Source organism: Balaenoptera physalus (assembly GCF_965194825.1).
Source record: "Balaenoptera physalus genome assembly, chromosome: 14".
NCBI lineage: Eukaryota > Metazoa > Chordata > Mammalia > Artiodactyla > Balaenopteridae > Balaenoptera > Balaenoptera physalus.
Window position 1 is genome coordinate 3,742,707 of NC_138893.1, and position 16,635 is coordinate 3,759,341.

A 16,635-nucleotide genomic window follows, 5' to 3' on the forward strand; every position below is an offset into this window, starting at 1 on the left:
AGTTTCTGAGTGTATTTATATTTGTATTATTAATAATAGGCCATCTAAGGTTGGATTTTGTTGTCGTTGTTAGAAAACCCCTACTTATGTGTCAGACTGTGAAGGCTGGGGTCTTTTCTTACCTTATATTCCATCATTTGAAATATTCCTGGGTATATCCTTGAAATCTCAAATCCTAATCATTGAAAGAATCATTTCTTTTCATGTGTTTTATGGATTTTTTTTTAAATTAAAAAGTTATTGAAGTATAGGTGATTTACAATGTTGTGTTAATTTCTTCTGTACAACAAAATGACTCAGTTGAGCATATATATATATATAATTTTTCATACTCTTTTCCATTATGGTTATCACAGGATATTGAATATAGTTCCCTGTGCTATACAGTAGGACCTTGTTGTTTATCCATCCTATATAATAGTTTGCGTCTGCTAATCCCAAGCTCCCATTCCTTCTCTCCCCTACCCCACTACCCCTTGTTTTATGGATTTCTTAAGGCATTAAAAAGTCAGGCATTCTCATAAAAAGAAAGGAGGTACTGATACATACTGCAACATGGATGAACCTTGAAAACATTATGATAAGTGAAAGAAGCCAGACACAAAAGGCCACATATTGTATGATTCCATTTGTATGAAGTGTTCAGAATAGGCAAATCCACAGAGACAGAAAGTAGATTAGTGGTTGCCAGGGGCTGGGGGGACAGAAAAATAGGAAGTGACTGCTTAATGGTTTGGGGTTTCTTTTGGTGATAGTTAAAAAATACAATTCAACTGAGTAAACTTGAAGATCAAATTGCCTTTATTCAACAACGATTCATGAATCGGCAGCATCCCATCTAGCAAAGAGAAAGGAAATCTGAGGAGCTATACAAAATAAAAGACTTTTATAGGCAGAATGGGAGTGGAAAAAGGATGTTTCTAGCAAAGAGTGGATTATTCCAGGCAAGGTCACCTTCCTCTGGGAGAAGGCCAGGGTCTGTCAGACAGATTACCTCACTTGTGCTGACCAGGTAATTCCAGATTGACTGGTTCAAGGTCACGTTCCTGGGAGAGCTGAACTACCGTTAGGTTAGGTATCTAGTCTTGGTGGGGCTTAGCACACGGGATTCTGTTTGGGGCCTGTTGTTTCTTTTTTTTAACAGGATGATGAAAGAGTTCTAAATAGATGCTGTGGTTGCACAACTTTGTGAATATACTAAAAAAACACTGAATCGCACACTGTAAAATGGTCAATTTTATGATATGTGACATATCTCAATAAACCTATTATAAAAATAAAGTATCCAAGAAGACTTGCAGTGGTCAGGGAGGAAGAAATTGTCCTCTACTGTTCTAGGTTCTTCTGGCTGGACTAAGAATTAAGTTGACATGAGGCAGATAAACAGGACAAAATCAAACAAAAGTTTAATAACATGTATACATGGAAGAGACCAGGAAAACTGAGACACTTGCCAAATGGCTGAAATTCTCACCTTAAATATCAACTTTTTTTTTTTTTTTTTCTTAAATATCATCTTAAGACAAAAGAGGAAGCTGGGAGTAGTGGTTTGGGACTTGAGAGGGGTGGCAAGCAATTCACGTGGAGATGAAAAAGCAAGCGTTTGGGAAACAAGTGTTTGCTGGGCCAGGCACAGAAAACAGGACCCAGAGTGGATTCTGATGTCTAGACCCTGCTGAGTCCCCACCACCACATCTAGCCCATCTTCTTTGCAGATATGTCTGGTGATAGCTCTATCCCAGGACCAGGCCCTCTATCTACCTTCTTTTAGGCAGTTAGGGGGAAGGTCAAAGGTTCTTCCTGAGTCTTCTGGGCCTTGATTGTTTGCAGCTTGAAATAATCTGCATGCCAAAGAGCCACATTTTGAGGTGGCAAATTCTATTCCCCTCCACATTGGAAAACCAAAAAAATTTACAGGAGAAGAGTGTTTTTATACTCTTAAGGAAATAGAGAACAGAACAGAAATTAAGTAGGAAACAGAAATTCAATTCCATATTTTTCTACATTGTATCAAAATCTATATTAAATATCATAATTCTATATGATATTTAATTATATAAGTCCATATTAAATATATTAAATATTATAATAATATCTATATTAAATATTATTTATCAAACATTTATTGAGTACCTGCCCTGTGCCTGGAGATAAGCAGGTATGACCATGGAGAGGAAGGAAAAATAATTTTCCTCTACCCTCTTAGGTTTAGCTCTTGGGGTTCTGCAAATTAAATGGACAAAAGAGAGGTTAACAGGAGAAAGGTTTATATTTGCACACTGAGGCCTTCATAGAAAAGAAATGAAGACTCAAAGGGGCAGTTAAACCCTGGAGGCTTATATGCCATTTTAACAATGGGTGATAAATTTGTAGGAAAGGGACAGGAAAGGGGGTTTGAGCTTCTAGGGGTGGTAAATTGTGGGAAGGTAAATATATGCAGGGCAGGGGAGTGGATGGGGGGGCAGGGGGGAGGGGAGAGGGCTAATGAAAGAAAAGCGTAGTTTAGTTAGTAAGCTTTGTTGTGCCGATGAAACTCAAGCTTTCTCCATTGATGAAGAGGCATCTTTTTCTTCCTGGCAAGGGAGAGGAGACACCTTTACTAAGGGGAATCTATGCCCTGTTTTTAGACAGAGAGCAGAACAGAGCTCTCAGAACAGTCCTTATGCCAAAGTGGCATATTTTGGGGTGGCCTGCACTGGTCTCCTTCAACTTCTCCTTTCAGAAGCTAAAAGACTTCTCAAAAGATACATCTCTATGGGGGGAGCAAGGATGCTGGCAAGCCTTGCTTAAATGTCTTTCTGGTGCTTTCTCTGTGAACCATTTGTTGATACCAGTCATTCTCCTGTTGCTGCTTACACTAGGGATAGGGATGAAGTATAAGAGAACAGAACGAGAAAAAAACATACAAATCTTAAAATGTGTGTGTTTTAAATGCAAATCATTAACGCGTTGAAATATTCATCTTCTGATATCGTGTTTTGCCACGTTGAATTTTTTTAATCAGAGTAGTCATTTAGGGGTAAAAATTAGTACAAATGGGAAGAATTAGCAGAAGATACCAGATTCCCTCTCACCTTAACATTTGATTATTTTAGAATTTGTCTTCAATGGAGACCATATCAAGGAACGAAACTAAAAGAGTCATCGTCACTTACTTTGTAGAAGATTTTGCGTGATACCATCCACTTACTCTTTCACTTAATGATAACCACCCCTGACATTTTTTAAGAAAAAGAAAGATGAGGGATTGGAACAGATCAGTAATCAACTGCCCTTTATATACTTAAATGGAATGAAAAGTCTGCTATTTATCACAGTACAGTAGCATATGGCACTGAGTTCACTTTGGGGAGTTACAAAAGTGATCTTGCTTTGTTGATTATCTCAGAAGGGAACCTGGCTGGTTTTTCAGTGAGAATTGAGAGGGAAGAAATAGGCCAGCAATTCCACCATTTCCCAGCAGAGGTAGCTGTTTCTTCCAGGTCCCTGTTTTTCAAAGTATGGCACCCACGTGTTTTCATCACGTTCTGTCACATATCATGTTATGTACCACATGAATCGATCATGTTCTCTCAGCCACGGGCCTTCTGAGGTTTCACAGACTTAGCTGTGCTAAGCCCACACTTCTATAACACCTTAGCCTCCATCCTGAGAACTGCTGACTTTAGCACCTTCTTAGAGTTCACCAATTACTTCAGATCTGCATGTCTTTTCTACCCAAACTATTTCATAATGTCATTGTGAGATGCAGTCACTTCATCCATTTTAAATGTCTATATGGTAAACAATAAAGAATAGAAATAAGTGATATTTGTGTTGTTTGCTAGATGCCAAGCACCATTCTTAAGACTGTGTGCTAATTAACTAATTTAATGCTCATGACGATTCTGTAGTATAGATATTATCATTAGCCTAATTTTGCAGATACAGAGAAATTAAATAAACTTGCCTAAGTTTATGCAGCTGGTGTGGAACAGGCCTGGGATTTGAACCTAAGCAGTCTGCCTCTAGAATATTAGCTCTCGACTCCTGCAGGACCTGACCACAATACACTCTATCTCTCAGTACACTGTGAGGTACTCCAGAAATGCTCTAATAGGAAGAATTGTTTATATGTTTGCACTACTTAGAAATGCAGAGGCAGCATGGTCTAGTCTAGCAAAGGAACCATGAACTTTGGAGTCAAATTTATGGCAGCTTTGTGACTTTTGACAAGTTATTTTGATTTGTTTGAGTTTTACTCTCCTCATCTGTAACACAAAGAAAAAAAATAGATAGTACCCCTTATTAGGGTTGTTGCGTGGGTTAAATGAGATAAGAGATATGGAAGACCTGTGAGTTTCCTTTCTCTTTTTCACATGAATTAATCTCATCTCTCCCCTTGGCAGTCCTGTGATGGAGGCACTGGAGGTATTATGTCCATTATACAGATGAGAATATAAGTCCATAGAGGTGTGGTTTGATATATTTCACTATTTTGAGATAATTCCCTACCATGATCTCTTCAAATATTTCTTCTGCCCTATTTTCTCTTTTCCTTATGCATCTCCAATCGGCTGTTTTATATCATCCCACAGCTCTTGGGTGCTCTGTTCTTTCTTTCCATTCTTTTTTTTTTTTCTTTGTGTTTCAGTTTGGATCATTCATACTTGGTGTATCTTTCAGTTCACTGATTCTCTCCTCAGCTGTGTGAAGTCTACTGCTGAGCCCATCAAAGGAATGCTTCATTTCTTTTTTTTTTTTTACTTTTACTTTATTTTTTTAATTTAATTTTTATTTTATTTTGGAGTATAGTTGATTGACAATATTGTGTTAGTTTCAGGTGTACAGCAAAGTGATTCAGTTGTACATATATATATATTCACACTTTTTCAGATTCTTTTCTTATATAGGTTATTACAGAATACTGAGTAGACTTCCCTGTGCTATGCAATAGGTCCTTGTTGATTATCTATTTTATATTTAGTAGTGTATATATGTTAATCCCAAACTCCTAATTTATCCCTTCCCCCAACCTTGCCCCTTTGGTAATCATAAGTTTGTTTTCTATGTCTGTGAGTTTGTTTCTGTTTTGTAAGTAAGTTCATTTGTATCAATTTTTTTAATTCCATGTATAACTGATATCATATGATACTTGTCTTTGTCTGACTTCACTTAGTATGATAATCTCTAGGTCCATCCATGTTGCTGCAAATGCATTATTTCATTTTTTATGGCTGAGTAATATTCCATTGTATATATGTACCACATCTTCTTTATCCATTCCTCTGTTGACAGGCATTTAGGTTGCGAATGCTTCATTTCTGATAGTGTGGTTTTCTTATCACGTGTTTCCATTTGACCAAAACTCCCTAACTTTTGTAGCATGTAGTTCACCTGTTCTACTTGATAGAATGCAGACACTGAGAAAAATAGTATCCCTGCTTGGAAACGGCATGTGTGTTCTCCTGTCAGGCTGTAAATGTGGAAGCCCGAGCCGGTTGAGTCCAGAGTTGAGCTGAGTTTACATTTTGTTTGCACCACAGGTTTCACGCTCCTCTAGACGGGGCTGCACCACCTTACGCTGAGGGTGAGGGCCAGCCGTCAGAGATTTTCCTTGCTTGGTGCGCTCCCCCCGCTCAGCTCTGCCTGCATCCCTGTAGCACAGGGTCTCTATCTCACCAAGCTCCTGCCCGACCTCAGGAGCCGGCCACAGCTGCTTGTTACGTTAGGCTGGGGCTGAGGGGTCTTTCATTCTGGATCCGCTTCAGTCTTAGGGAGCGTGCCTAGGCCTCAGATCTGGGTCTGTCTCGGCACTCCTGCCCTTTCTACCACGGCAGCCAACCTCTGCCTTGTATACGTGGTTGTGATCTCGGGTGGCCTCAGCCTGCAGCGGCTTGAAGCTGGACTTCAGTCTGGCCAGAGATTGAAGTCAGGCCGCGGCAGTGAGAGCGCTGAATCCTCGCCGCTAGATCACGAGGGCCAGTAGCCAGTGACAAGGCCCTGGCCCGTCAGCTGTGTAGAAAGGAGTTTCCACAAAGAGACGGAAAGTAGTGAAACAAGTCAGTTGGTTATTAGGAGGAAAAAGAGGACATGTGAAGAGACACACACGGACAGACTCAGAGAGAGAGTCGAGCCTTTGTGGTAGTTTGTATCACTTTTATGGGGCATTTCTGCCGGGTTTCCTCTGGCCAATCATCTTGCTTTGCCTGGCTCTGAGTCTGTATTGGGTTTAACTCGGGGTCCTCCCCTGTGTGTGCACGTGCGTCTCTTAGCCAAGATGGGTTGTAGCCCAGAGGCCTGTGGGAAGGTTGACATCACCTACTATGATGTGCGCCCTCCCTTTTTGGCCCCCCAGGAGGCTTTCTGCACGTGTGTAGCTGGGAAGGTCTCCTTGACCTCGAGAGTGAGGAATATGTGGTCTCTTTTATCTGGCCATGGCTCAGGCTCTCCTCCCTCCTGCATTGTGTTCATCTCGGAGTATCTATCCACAGGGGACAAACTCCAGCTGCGCAGCCGGGGGCCCATCTATCTCCTGTCTCAGTTGTAGATTTGAAGGTTCCTCATATATACTGCCAAACTGCATCCCAGAAAGCAGGCACACATTTACGTTTCCCAAGCAACTAATGAGGTCCTCCTAAACAAACCTTTTTGTCTTTAACATCATTGGACTCTTTTGATGTGTTGGGATTCCATAATTTTGTGGAATCGCTTGTATAATGGAAATGCAGCCGTGGACCTGGTGCCTAGTAGAGCATAAAAGATTTTTATTGGTTAACTGAGGAATCTAAATAGAAATGTCCTGTGGACTGGTCCCAAGGTCGCACTTTGATTTTGACTTGTTCCTAATTGACAGAAGCAGTCACTACCTGATTCAGGAATACAAAAGTATGTGTTTCACTCAGAAGCTCCATTTGACAGAGATGGAAGCATAGTCTTTAGGCAAAGCCTTTATGATCCCTGACTAGAAATACCACACACACACACCCCACCCTGAGGATCTAGAAAACTTAATTCTGATGCTGATTCTGCCTCTAATTAGTTGTCTCTTAATATACAGATTATGATCAGTTCTATCCCTTAGTTGACTTATCAAATGGGATTAATGATATGTATCTTACTTCAGTAGATTGTTGTGAAGATAAAATGAAATTACATAAGTAATTTACAACACTTATTAAGTGCTATAGAAATAGAAAGTATTACTCTAGGAGGGGTCAGAGCAGTGTAGAAAAATGTGGGAGTTTGAATTTCAAGGCACCCTTTTGACACGTACACATCACCGTAAGATAGAGTCCATGAATATGGAAGAGAGCAAAATTAGAAACAGAGCTCTTCCTCTCACTAAAATTAGCGTACTTGTGATTAAGGTTAATTAAGTCCTTCTCCACCAGGCAAGGGCACATCTTTAAAGGGAAATAGCATGTCAGCCCTGACTCACGCTGGGGAGTGATAAGGTCTTTGTGTCATATCCCACTCTGAGCTCGGTAAGCTCTCCTGTTGGACTGTGTTTCCTGTAGACCTAATCTGATGCTCTATCTGCTGTCTGAGGCCTAGAATTCATCCATAGTGCTGCTTGGCTCATTTACATACTTGCACTCAGACAACAGAGACAAGCAAGACCGTCAGAAAGTTTCTTTCTGCCAGCTTTCATTCATACCCAAAATCATCCACCCCAAAGAGGGCCAAAGCATATACAATGCACAGCCTCTATAGTTTTAATTCCTCTTTTGTCACCTGTTACACACCGTTGAAACCGTCAGCCACAAGCTGATAGGTCTAGAGCAGAGATCAACCAACTACTGCCCACAGGCCAAATCCAGCCCACCAGCTGTTTTTGTAAATAAAGTTTTATTGGAACACAGACACTCCTGTTTCTGTGCATATCACGTGGGGCTGCTTTATCACCACAAAGGCAGCACTGACAAATTGCAATGATGGTATGGCCTGCAAAACCAGAAATACTTGATATCTGGCCCTTTGCAGAAAAAGTATGCCTACCACTTGGTCTAGAGCAATGATACTAGTCCTGTCCACTCCCCACCAGCATGACTAAAGCATATCTGTTTTACTCAGATCTCTTTCTCCTTCTTTGACTTAACGAACTAGTTATTGTGGAACTGATTTATACTTTAGCACCTGAGAATAATGAGGTAAAGAGTTGTTCACATGGGAGAACATATAATGACTAAAAGCATTTAACTAGAAAAGCTTATAGAAAATACAAAAGAATGTGTTAAACAACTCTCCATGAGGATGCAACTACACAATAAATTCCCCAGTTTTTTCAATAAATATGTGGGCATGGAAAAAAGAAGGTGGAATAGGGCATCTCTGGAGATTTTAAAAGAGATTTAAGGGACATTTCAACCTAATGCAAGTTGTGGATCTTCTAATCTGAACCACTGTACTGAGATAATTGGGGATAATGGGAGAATGTAAACATTGACAGATCTTGGCTTTTTGAAAGAATTATTTTTACTTAGATAAAATTAATGATATTGTTATTATTTGTTTACAAATATCCTTATCTGTTAGAGATAATTAAGTTGCAGTAATTGGGGGTGAAATAATATGATGCCTAGGATTTTCTTTCTCCTCTTAAACTCCTTCAGGCAGAAAAATATAGCAGGGAGTATAGAAGAAATAATATTGGCAAAAGTTTGACAATTATTCAACCAGAGTGATGAGTACATGAAGCTCATTATGACTTTCTCTCAAACTTTGTGTCTGTTTGAAAATTTTCATTTTAAAGCGTTTTTTCAAAAGCATAAATTTAAGAGTCATATTTTAATTTGAATCCTGGTTTTGCCAGCTGTTTCTAATCTGTAAAATGGTCATTGTGATTCAGATTGTATGTGACATTGTGAGGATTATGAAAACTAAATGAGATAGTAAAGAGTTTAACGCAGTGCAGCATAATTCACAGGAAATGAATCAATACCTGGTAGCTATTATATTGTATCTGCCATCACATGACAAGAATGTAACCCCTTATGAGCCTCGTTCATTTATCGTGTAATTGACTTTTGTGAACTGCAGACCTTAAACCCATATTGTTGCTACACAAGAAGAAGGAGCCAAAATAGAGAATGTTTTCACTATGTGCACATATTTCCTTGACAGTCTGGAAATAATCACAGCACCTGTCAGATGAGTGGAGGAAAGGACTATGGTATCCAGGGGATCTTGATTGGAATGTCAGATTGTCCTGACAATATGTCTATTCCTCAACGGTAGTTTAAAAAAAAAAAACAAAAAACAACATAGTCATTTTTCTGTGAGATTGCTAATAAATGCCTGTGAACACTTTTTAGCCCACCGTGCATGGGAAGCCCTGTGACCGTGTAGGGCACTGACAGACTTCCCAGTTTGAGTTCCTCTTGTCTTTCCTTGACAACTTGTACTCAGATGACACAGAGCAGGCTCTGAGTAACATGACACTCCTTTCAGGAAGTCTCAGCTGACTAATCAGCCACTTAGTCAACCATTCAGTAGCCAGTATGCATCACACACATTAACAGGAAAACATGTTGACTTAAATGTGCAGGGTGTTAGAACAAAAACTATTCACCATCTCATCCATCAGTAATGTCAATCAAATGAAATAAACTTGGACCCTACCCCACAGAGTGTGTCCCTTAAAATTCATCCCTTTTTGAGGTCTCCTTCTGAGTAAAATTACCGTCAGATAGAGATGTTGGGAAGTATTCTGTTCACAATAGATATTTTTTAAAAAGGTAAGAAAAGTGTGAGGATGTGTTGGGGAAGGTTTAGGAAGCAATGTTTTGGTTAGACTCAAGATAACACTGTACTTTTTTTTTCTGTTCTTCCACAGAATGACATCACTCCTTTACACGTTGCATCAAAACGAGGAAACGCCAATATGGTAAAACTATTGCTTGATCGAGGAGCTAAAATTGATGCCAAAACAAGGGTAAGAGTGCAACTTATGTACATGCTTACGCTTATTTTCAGGAAGCAGGAATACTTCTCCTAATACTTTTGTTGCTGGTTCAGCCCTGGCTTTATCTTTATTTCCTTTGTTGTAGTCACTTAAAAAAATGACTGCTAAGTTGATTCTTCTTAAAATGGGATAAGGATCTATATTTATAAATCTTTAATACACGTTTAAATAGTACCTGGCTTTAATTATAGAAACTAAGACCTAAGTCCAGAGTTTTAGTTGAGTTAGATTTTTAAGAAGTTAATCACTACTTGATATTGCAGGCAGAGCTGTTGGGCCAGTTTGATATTAAGACTGACAGTTATTCTATTTTAAAACAAATCTGTCCCCCTTTGCACATTGCTGGTGGGAATGTAAAATGGTGCAGCCACTATGGAAAACAGTAAGGAGGTTCCTCAAAAAAGTAAAAATAGAACTAGCATATGATCCAGCAATTCTACTTTGGGGTATATACCCCCAAAGAATTGAAAGCAGTATCTTGAAGCCATATTTGCACAACCAGGTTCACTGAAGCATTATTCACCATAGCCAAGAGGTGGAAGCAACCCAAATATCCGTCGACAGATAAATGGATAAAGAAAATGTGCCGTGTACATACAGTGGAATATCATTCAGCCTTATAAGAAAATCCTGTCACATCCCACAACACGAATGAGTCTTGAGGACATTAAGCTAAGTGACAGAAGCCAGACACAAAAGAACAAATACTGTATGATCCCACTTACAGGAGGTATCAAGAGTAGACAGTCATAGAAACAGAAGTAGAATGGTGGTTGCCTGAGGCTTGGGGGACAGGGAAATAGGGAGTTGTTGTTTAATGGGATAGAGTGTCAATATTGCAAGATAAAAGTTCTAGAGATGTTACACAACAGTGTGAATACGGTTAACACCACTAAACTGTACACTTAAAGTGGTTAAGAAAGTAAATTTTACAGTGTTTTTTTTTTACCACAATTAAAAAAAATTTTTTTTTAAACACAGATCAGTCTAGCCAGGTGTTTGACATGTTGCTTGTTCTGTGTGATGCACTGTGTGGGGAGGGGAAAGAAGTGAAACTTAGAATCAGGTTGGAATCCCAGATGGTGAGCTTAGGTGGTTGACTAAGGTCGGCGATGTAACCTTCTGCATGTAATTTCTCTATCTGAAAATACAATCAATGGCCACCTTGAAGGGTTGTTGCAGCGATCAAGCTATTGTTTGTAAACTGTGTTGGCATAAAGTAGACCAGAAATAATCTCAGCCATTACTAGTAGAGGCACACCGCAGAGATATTGCAGGTTCGGTTCTAGACCACTGCAATAAAGCGAATATTGAAACTATGTGAGTCACAGGAATTTTTTTGTTTCCCAGTTTATATAAAAGTTATGTTTATAATATAGTCTATTAAGTGTGTAATAGCATTACCTCTTTTAAAATATACATACTTTAAATTTTAAAAATACTTTACTGCTTAAAAATGCTAACCATTATATGAGCCTTTAGCAAGTCATAATCTTTTTGCAATAGTAACATAAAAATCACTGACCAGAGATCACCATAACAAACATAACAATAATGAAAAAGTTTGAAATGTTGCGAGAATTACCCAAATGTGACACAGAGACGCAAAGTGAGCAAAGGCTGTTGGAAAAATGGTGCCGATAGTCTTGCCTGATGCAGGGTTGCCACCAACCTTCAATTTGTAAAAAAAAAAGCAATATCTGCAAAGAGCAATAAAGCGAAGAACAATAAAATGAGGCGTGCCTGTATAACTCAGAGCTCCAGTTAACATTAAACTTCTAACCAGGGATTTTCTTTTTCAGCATTTCATGTAAGAGCAAAATGTGGTCTCATAAACATCCTCCCCTCTAAGGGTTTTGGAGAGTTTTCCCTGTCCTGTAATTGTATCTCCCACAATCCTCTGGTTCCTGTTTCCAAGAATCCTGATCTCCATGTTTCTAAAACCGGCCCAGTAACCTGAACTTGATTCCCGTAGTTCCTGGATTCACTACTTTATTATTCCCTGCATGTATTCCCTCAATCCGTAAATGGTGATTGAGTGCCCACTGTGGGCCAGACATAGCTGATTAACAGAGCAAGACGACAAGACACTTCCCCTACCCTCGTGAAGCCGATGGGTAGTTTGTCTGCTGTGTGCTCTGACCCAAAGACAGCCCAGCCATGAGTATTGAGCAGGAGACCCGGACTTCTTTTTCTTGGTAACTATTAAACCTGAAAACCATGTATGTAACGTAAAAGAAACAAGGTTCCTGGAGAGGAGGAATGAAGGAAGTTGAAGGTTGACCCCCTGCAAGACTGTCTGACTGGGGAAGTAAATGGAAGAGAGGTCTCATTGCATTGTCTTGGTATTATTTGCTAAGAAACCATCACCAGTATGCTAGAACTATTGTTTTAAATGGCAGGGGTCTTCCACTGAGTACAGGCTGCTTAAAGTAGTTGTAACAATGAAAGTTAGAGAATCGTTGCTTATGCCACTTGGTTACCAATAGAGCTAACAAGTCACTTGTGAATTGGGAGAATTTTTGTGAAGAGCAAAGAGGGGTACTGGAGCCAAGGCAAAAAGAGAAGCTTGAAGAGCTATACCTGAATATCCAGCTGGGGTTTAACTGAGTGTGTGGATTAGAAATGACCTTATTTCTCCCTCTTTTGATACAATCATCAATCACCAGAACAGCAAAATTGCTTGTCAGTCATTTTTGCATCATTTATCAAACACTTACTTGCTGTATTTGGTACAGTGGGAGGAGGGCAGGGTATAGGAGACTCAGGTCCCACCTTAAAGGGGCACGTGGTGTCACAGGGGAGGGCCAGGATGAAAACATACAAACACTTCTGGATAAAAGCATCAGACATACGGAATACTGGACACAGGCGAATTCAGTATACACTTAGCTTCTATGCCCTTTTGCCTCCCTGTTCTGAAAGGCTGTCTTATTTTAAACAAGATGTAGACTTCTTTTTACCGTGCATTCATTTTCAACGTGGCGTTACTTTTCTTCTGTGTTATACGAGTGCCATGTGGATGTGAAGGAGACTTGGAAAACCAAGAACAGAGAAGCCTGTCATTCTTCTATTGTTGTCCTGCAGGGGGTGCGGGGTGTCACTCGGGCACAGACTGAATTCCTGGCAGACCCTATGGAGGAAAGCACAGTACATACCCCAAATATGTCAACTATTTTGTGTTCTCCCCATCAGAGCTTCCCTCCTCTCTCGCTGAAATGACTGAGTGGTGACTGGGTGTGTGGGTGAAAGGGGGAGAGCCATAAAATGTCAGAAAGCCCTGGGGACAAGCCTCAAAATGGAAAGCAAATTTTTTTATAAATACAAGTTCTAATGACTCAGTCCAGTAGCTCTTTAGAAAATAAATATTGTTATCCACCCATCTACTTCCTGCCAGGTACTTCCTACTTCTGTAGCTACCTTGTTGCATCAACAGTCTGACCTGCTGCACACCAGTCCCCTTGGGTTTAGAGACAGGAAAACGAACCTGGGTTTCACCTCAGGGGCCAGCACACTCTAAGGGACCTCGTTGGCTTGCTCTGTTCCCTGTGCACGCCTTACCGACCTAATAAAGGATTCAGTTTAAAAGCAGACTCTTCTTAGTGCCCTTTCAGTCAGCGAAATAATCTTGAATTGTGGTCAGAGTAATTTAAGTAGGATCTGAGCAAGATCTGACCAGCTGGAAAAGCAGGATGAGAGTGAATTTTTTTTTTTTTTTACCCTAGTGCCTGACCTCTAGTCTTAAGTGTGACTAGCAAGTGAGATCATGACCTGAGGAAAGTAGATCTTCCTGAGTCTTAGTTTCCATCTCAGTACAGACAGTGGGTTGTTCCCAGTGATTTCCCAAGCTCTCCCAGCTGCTGGGGTACTGGATGCTGTAACTTTAAGAATAATTATAGTGAAAGTCAAGATGGTGATATATGTTGGGGTGATGTGACCAAGATGGCGAAGTAGGAGACCCCAGCCCCCATCACCCAGGAAGATCAACAATTAGACAGTGATCCACGATCAAAGAGAGCTCAGGAGTCCACTTAAGAAACTCCAGCAACACAGTGGAGCAAAGAACCTGAGACTACTGCACAAAAAGGGAAGGAAGAAGGGCTTCATTTTGCCTGCGTCATCCCGTTGCCCAGGCCAGCACTGCTCAGGGCCAAGAGTGAACCTCCCCGACTAGAAGGAGTTCCCCTCACCAAGAAAGGGAGAGTGGGGTGAGCCGCCAGCTTCCCCAGCCTTTTGGGGCACTGAGCAAAGGACCCACTTGGGTTTCACCCCACCCAGAGACTGGCAAAGCTGAGATGAATAGAGATGGGGAGGAACAAGGAAAAAGAGCAAGGGCTACGAGCATGAGCCACGCCGCAGAAGTGATTGTGGTTCCCTGTGACCTGCTCTGCAGACCCCAGCACCTATTGCCACCGAAGTAACTGATGGCCAGCACGGCGGCCGCAGACCCCCTGCAGATGTCACTGGTTTTTGCCCCACAGATGCTCACATTCGCAGACACCAGCCCCCTGAGTCCCTCCCTGCTCTTTACCTCCCACTGGCCCCCTGGGGCCCAGGATCCCCACCAGCCGCCAGCCCAGGCCTCTGCAGCCACACAAGTACAAGACGCCAGCCTAGACCCCCGTGGGTGACCCTCACTTCTGTGCGTGTGCTTGGGGCTGGCCCCTCCAGCTGTGCCCTTGCACACTGCCGGCCTGACCCTCATCACAGGCTTCTACTGCTGTAAGCACACCCGTGGCAAGATCCTGCAGCCACGGAAGGGCAGGCCAACTACCAAGGCCCTCGCGGCTGCTTGTGGACCTGAATTTGGCTCTGGCTCTTGTCACTGGCCTCCACCACTCCGCACATGTGCCGCTAACCCCCCAGCTGTGCACCTGCATGCTTCCGACCAGACCCTCATGCCTCCACTGCCAGGCACTCCCCTGGGGAGACCCTGAAGCCACAGGAGTGCACACCAATAGCCAGGACCCCCGTGGCTCTTCTGGACCAGACCTGGCCCTATCTCCTGTTACTGGCCTGCACCACCAGGCTCACCTACAATGGGCCCCTCCAGCTGTGTACCTGCATGCCTCCAGCCTGACTCCCGATACCAGCCTCCACTGCAGTGCACCCGTGGTGTGATCTTGCAGCCACAGTAATGAATGCTGACAGCCTAGGGCCCCCACGGTTGCCAGTGGGCCTGCAGTTAGCCCAGACCCTTGCAGCTGGCCCTTGCCCGCATCTCTATGTGTATGTCTTAAACGAGCACTTGGCACTACATAGGCACCTGCAGTTGGCCCCTGCAACCGAGTCTGTACACACCACCAATTCCAGCCACCAGTGCCTGCGCAGATCCCAAGCCAGTGGACCTCTGGTGCCACTGAGGTCTCCAACAGCCCTTGCAGTCACTATGGTCAATGCTGTGGACCCCAGTGGCCTGAGCGGATGAGACATCACCCCCACCGCCCAATCCTGCGTTTAGCACCCTGCACCAGTAGACCCAAGGTCAGAGCATGCTCCCACCTGCAGATGAAGGTCTTTCCATACCAAAGTCAACCCATGAAGTCTGGAAGAGGTGACTGCTTCTTTAAATGCACCACATCGGTGCACGGCTGCAAGGATCATAAAGGATCAGGGTAACATGGCACCACCAAAGGAACCCAGTAAGCTTTCAGCAACTGAAAGAAATGGAGAAATGGAGATATAAGAATTGCCCAACAAAGGATTCAAAATAACTGTTCTTAAGATGCTCAGAGAGCTACAAGAAAACACAGTTAAACAATTTAACAAAATGAGGGGAAAAATACAAGAACAAAATGAGAAGTTCGATACAGAGATAGAAAACATAAAAAAACAACCTAACAAATTTTGGAGCTAAAGATTACAGTGACTGAAATGAAGAATTCAGTAGAGAGCTTCAACAGCAGAGTGGACCAAGTAGAAGAAAGAACATCTGAAACTATCCAATCAGAAGAACAAAAGAAAAAGGAATAAAAAGGAATGAAGAAGGGACTTCCCTGGTGGGCCAGTGGGTAAGACTCCACACTCCCAATGCAGGGCACCTGGGTTCGATCCCTGTTTGGGGAACTAGACCCTGCATGCCACAACTAAGAGTTTGCATGCTGCAACTAAAGAGTCTGCATGCCACAACTAAAGATCCCACATGCTGCAATGAAGATCCCACATGCCACAACTAAGACCTGGCACAGCCTAAATAAATAAATAAATAAATATTTTTTTAAAAAAGGAATGAAGAAAACCTACAGGACTTACAGGACACTATTAAGTGAAAACAATCTACCCATCATGAGGGTCCCAGAAGAAGAGAGAGAATCACTGATGACTTAATCAGTAAATTAGATTGATGACACCACCCTCAAATCTGGGGAGTTATTGGGAGTCAGCAGGGGAGGAGACTAGACAAAGAAGGTGGTGCCCCTGAAATATAGGAATTGGAGGATTTTTTTAAATTATTAAAACACCCACTGGTTTTATGGGACAAAAAAAACACTAGAGCTTTACTGATTAACTGATAAAGCTTCAATATAGCATTTAAACTGCATTTCCAAAAGGTATTTTGGAACATTTCAATAAAGGTCAGCAATCCCACTTTTGGGTATATATCCAGAGGAAATGAAATCACTATCTTGAAGAGATACCTGCACTCCCATGTTCATTGCGACATTATTCACAATTGCCAAGACATGGAA

General features: G+C 41.8%; 1 protein-coding gene across 1 annotated transcript in view; it reads left to right on the plus strand.

Annotated features, from left to right (window-relative positions):
* ANK3 (ankyrin 3) overlaps nt 1-16,635 on the plus strand; it is a 342,898-nt gene that overhangs the window by 145,954 nt on the left and 180,309 nt on the right. Inside the window, exon 8 of the mRNA XM_082424963.1 lies at nt 9,818-9,916. Coding sequence (XP_082281089.1) covers nt 9,818-9,916 — 99 coding nt within the window. The remainder of the gene's footprint in view (nt 1-9,817; nt 9,917-16,635) is intronic.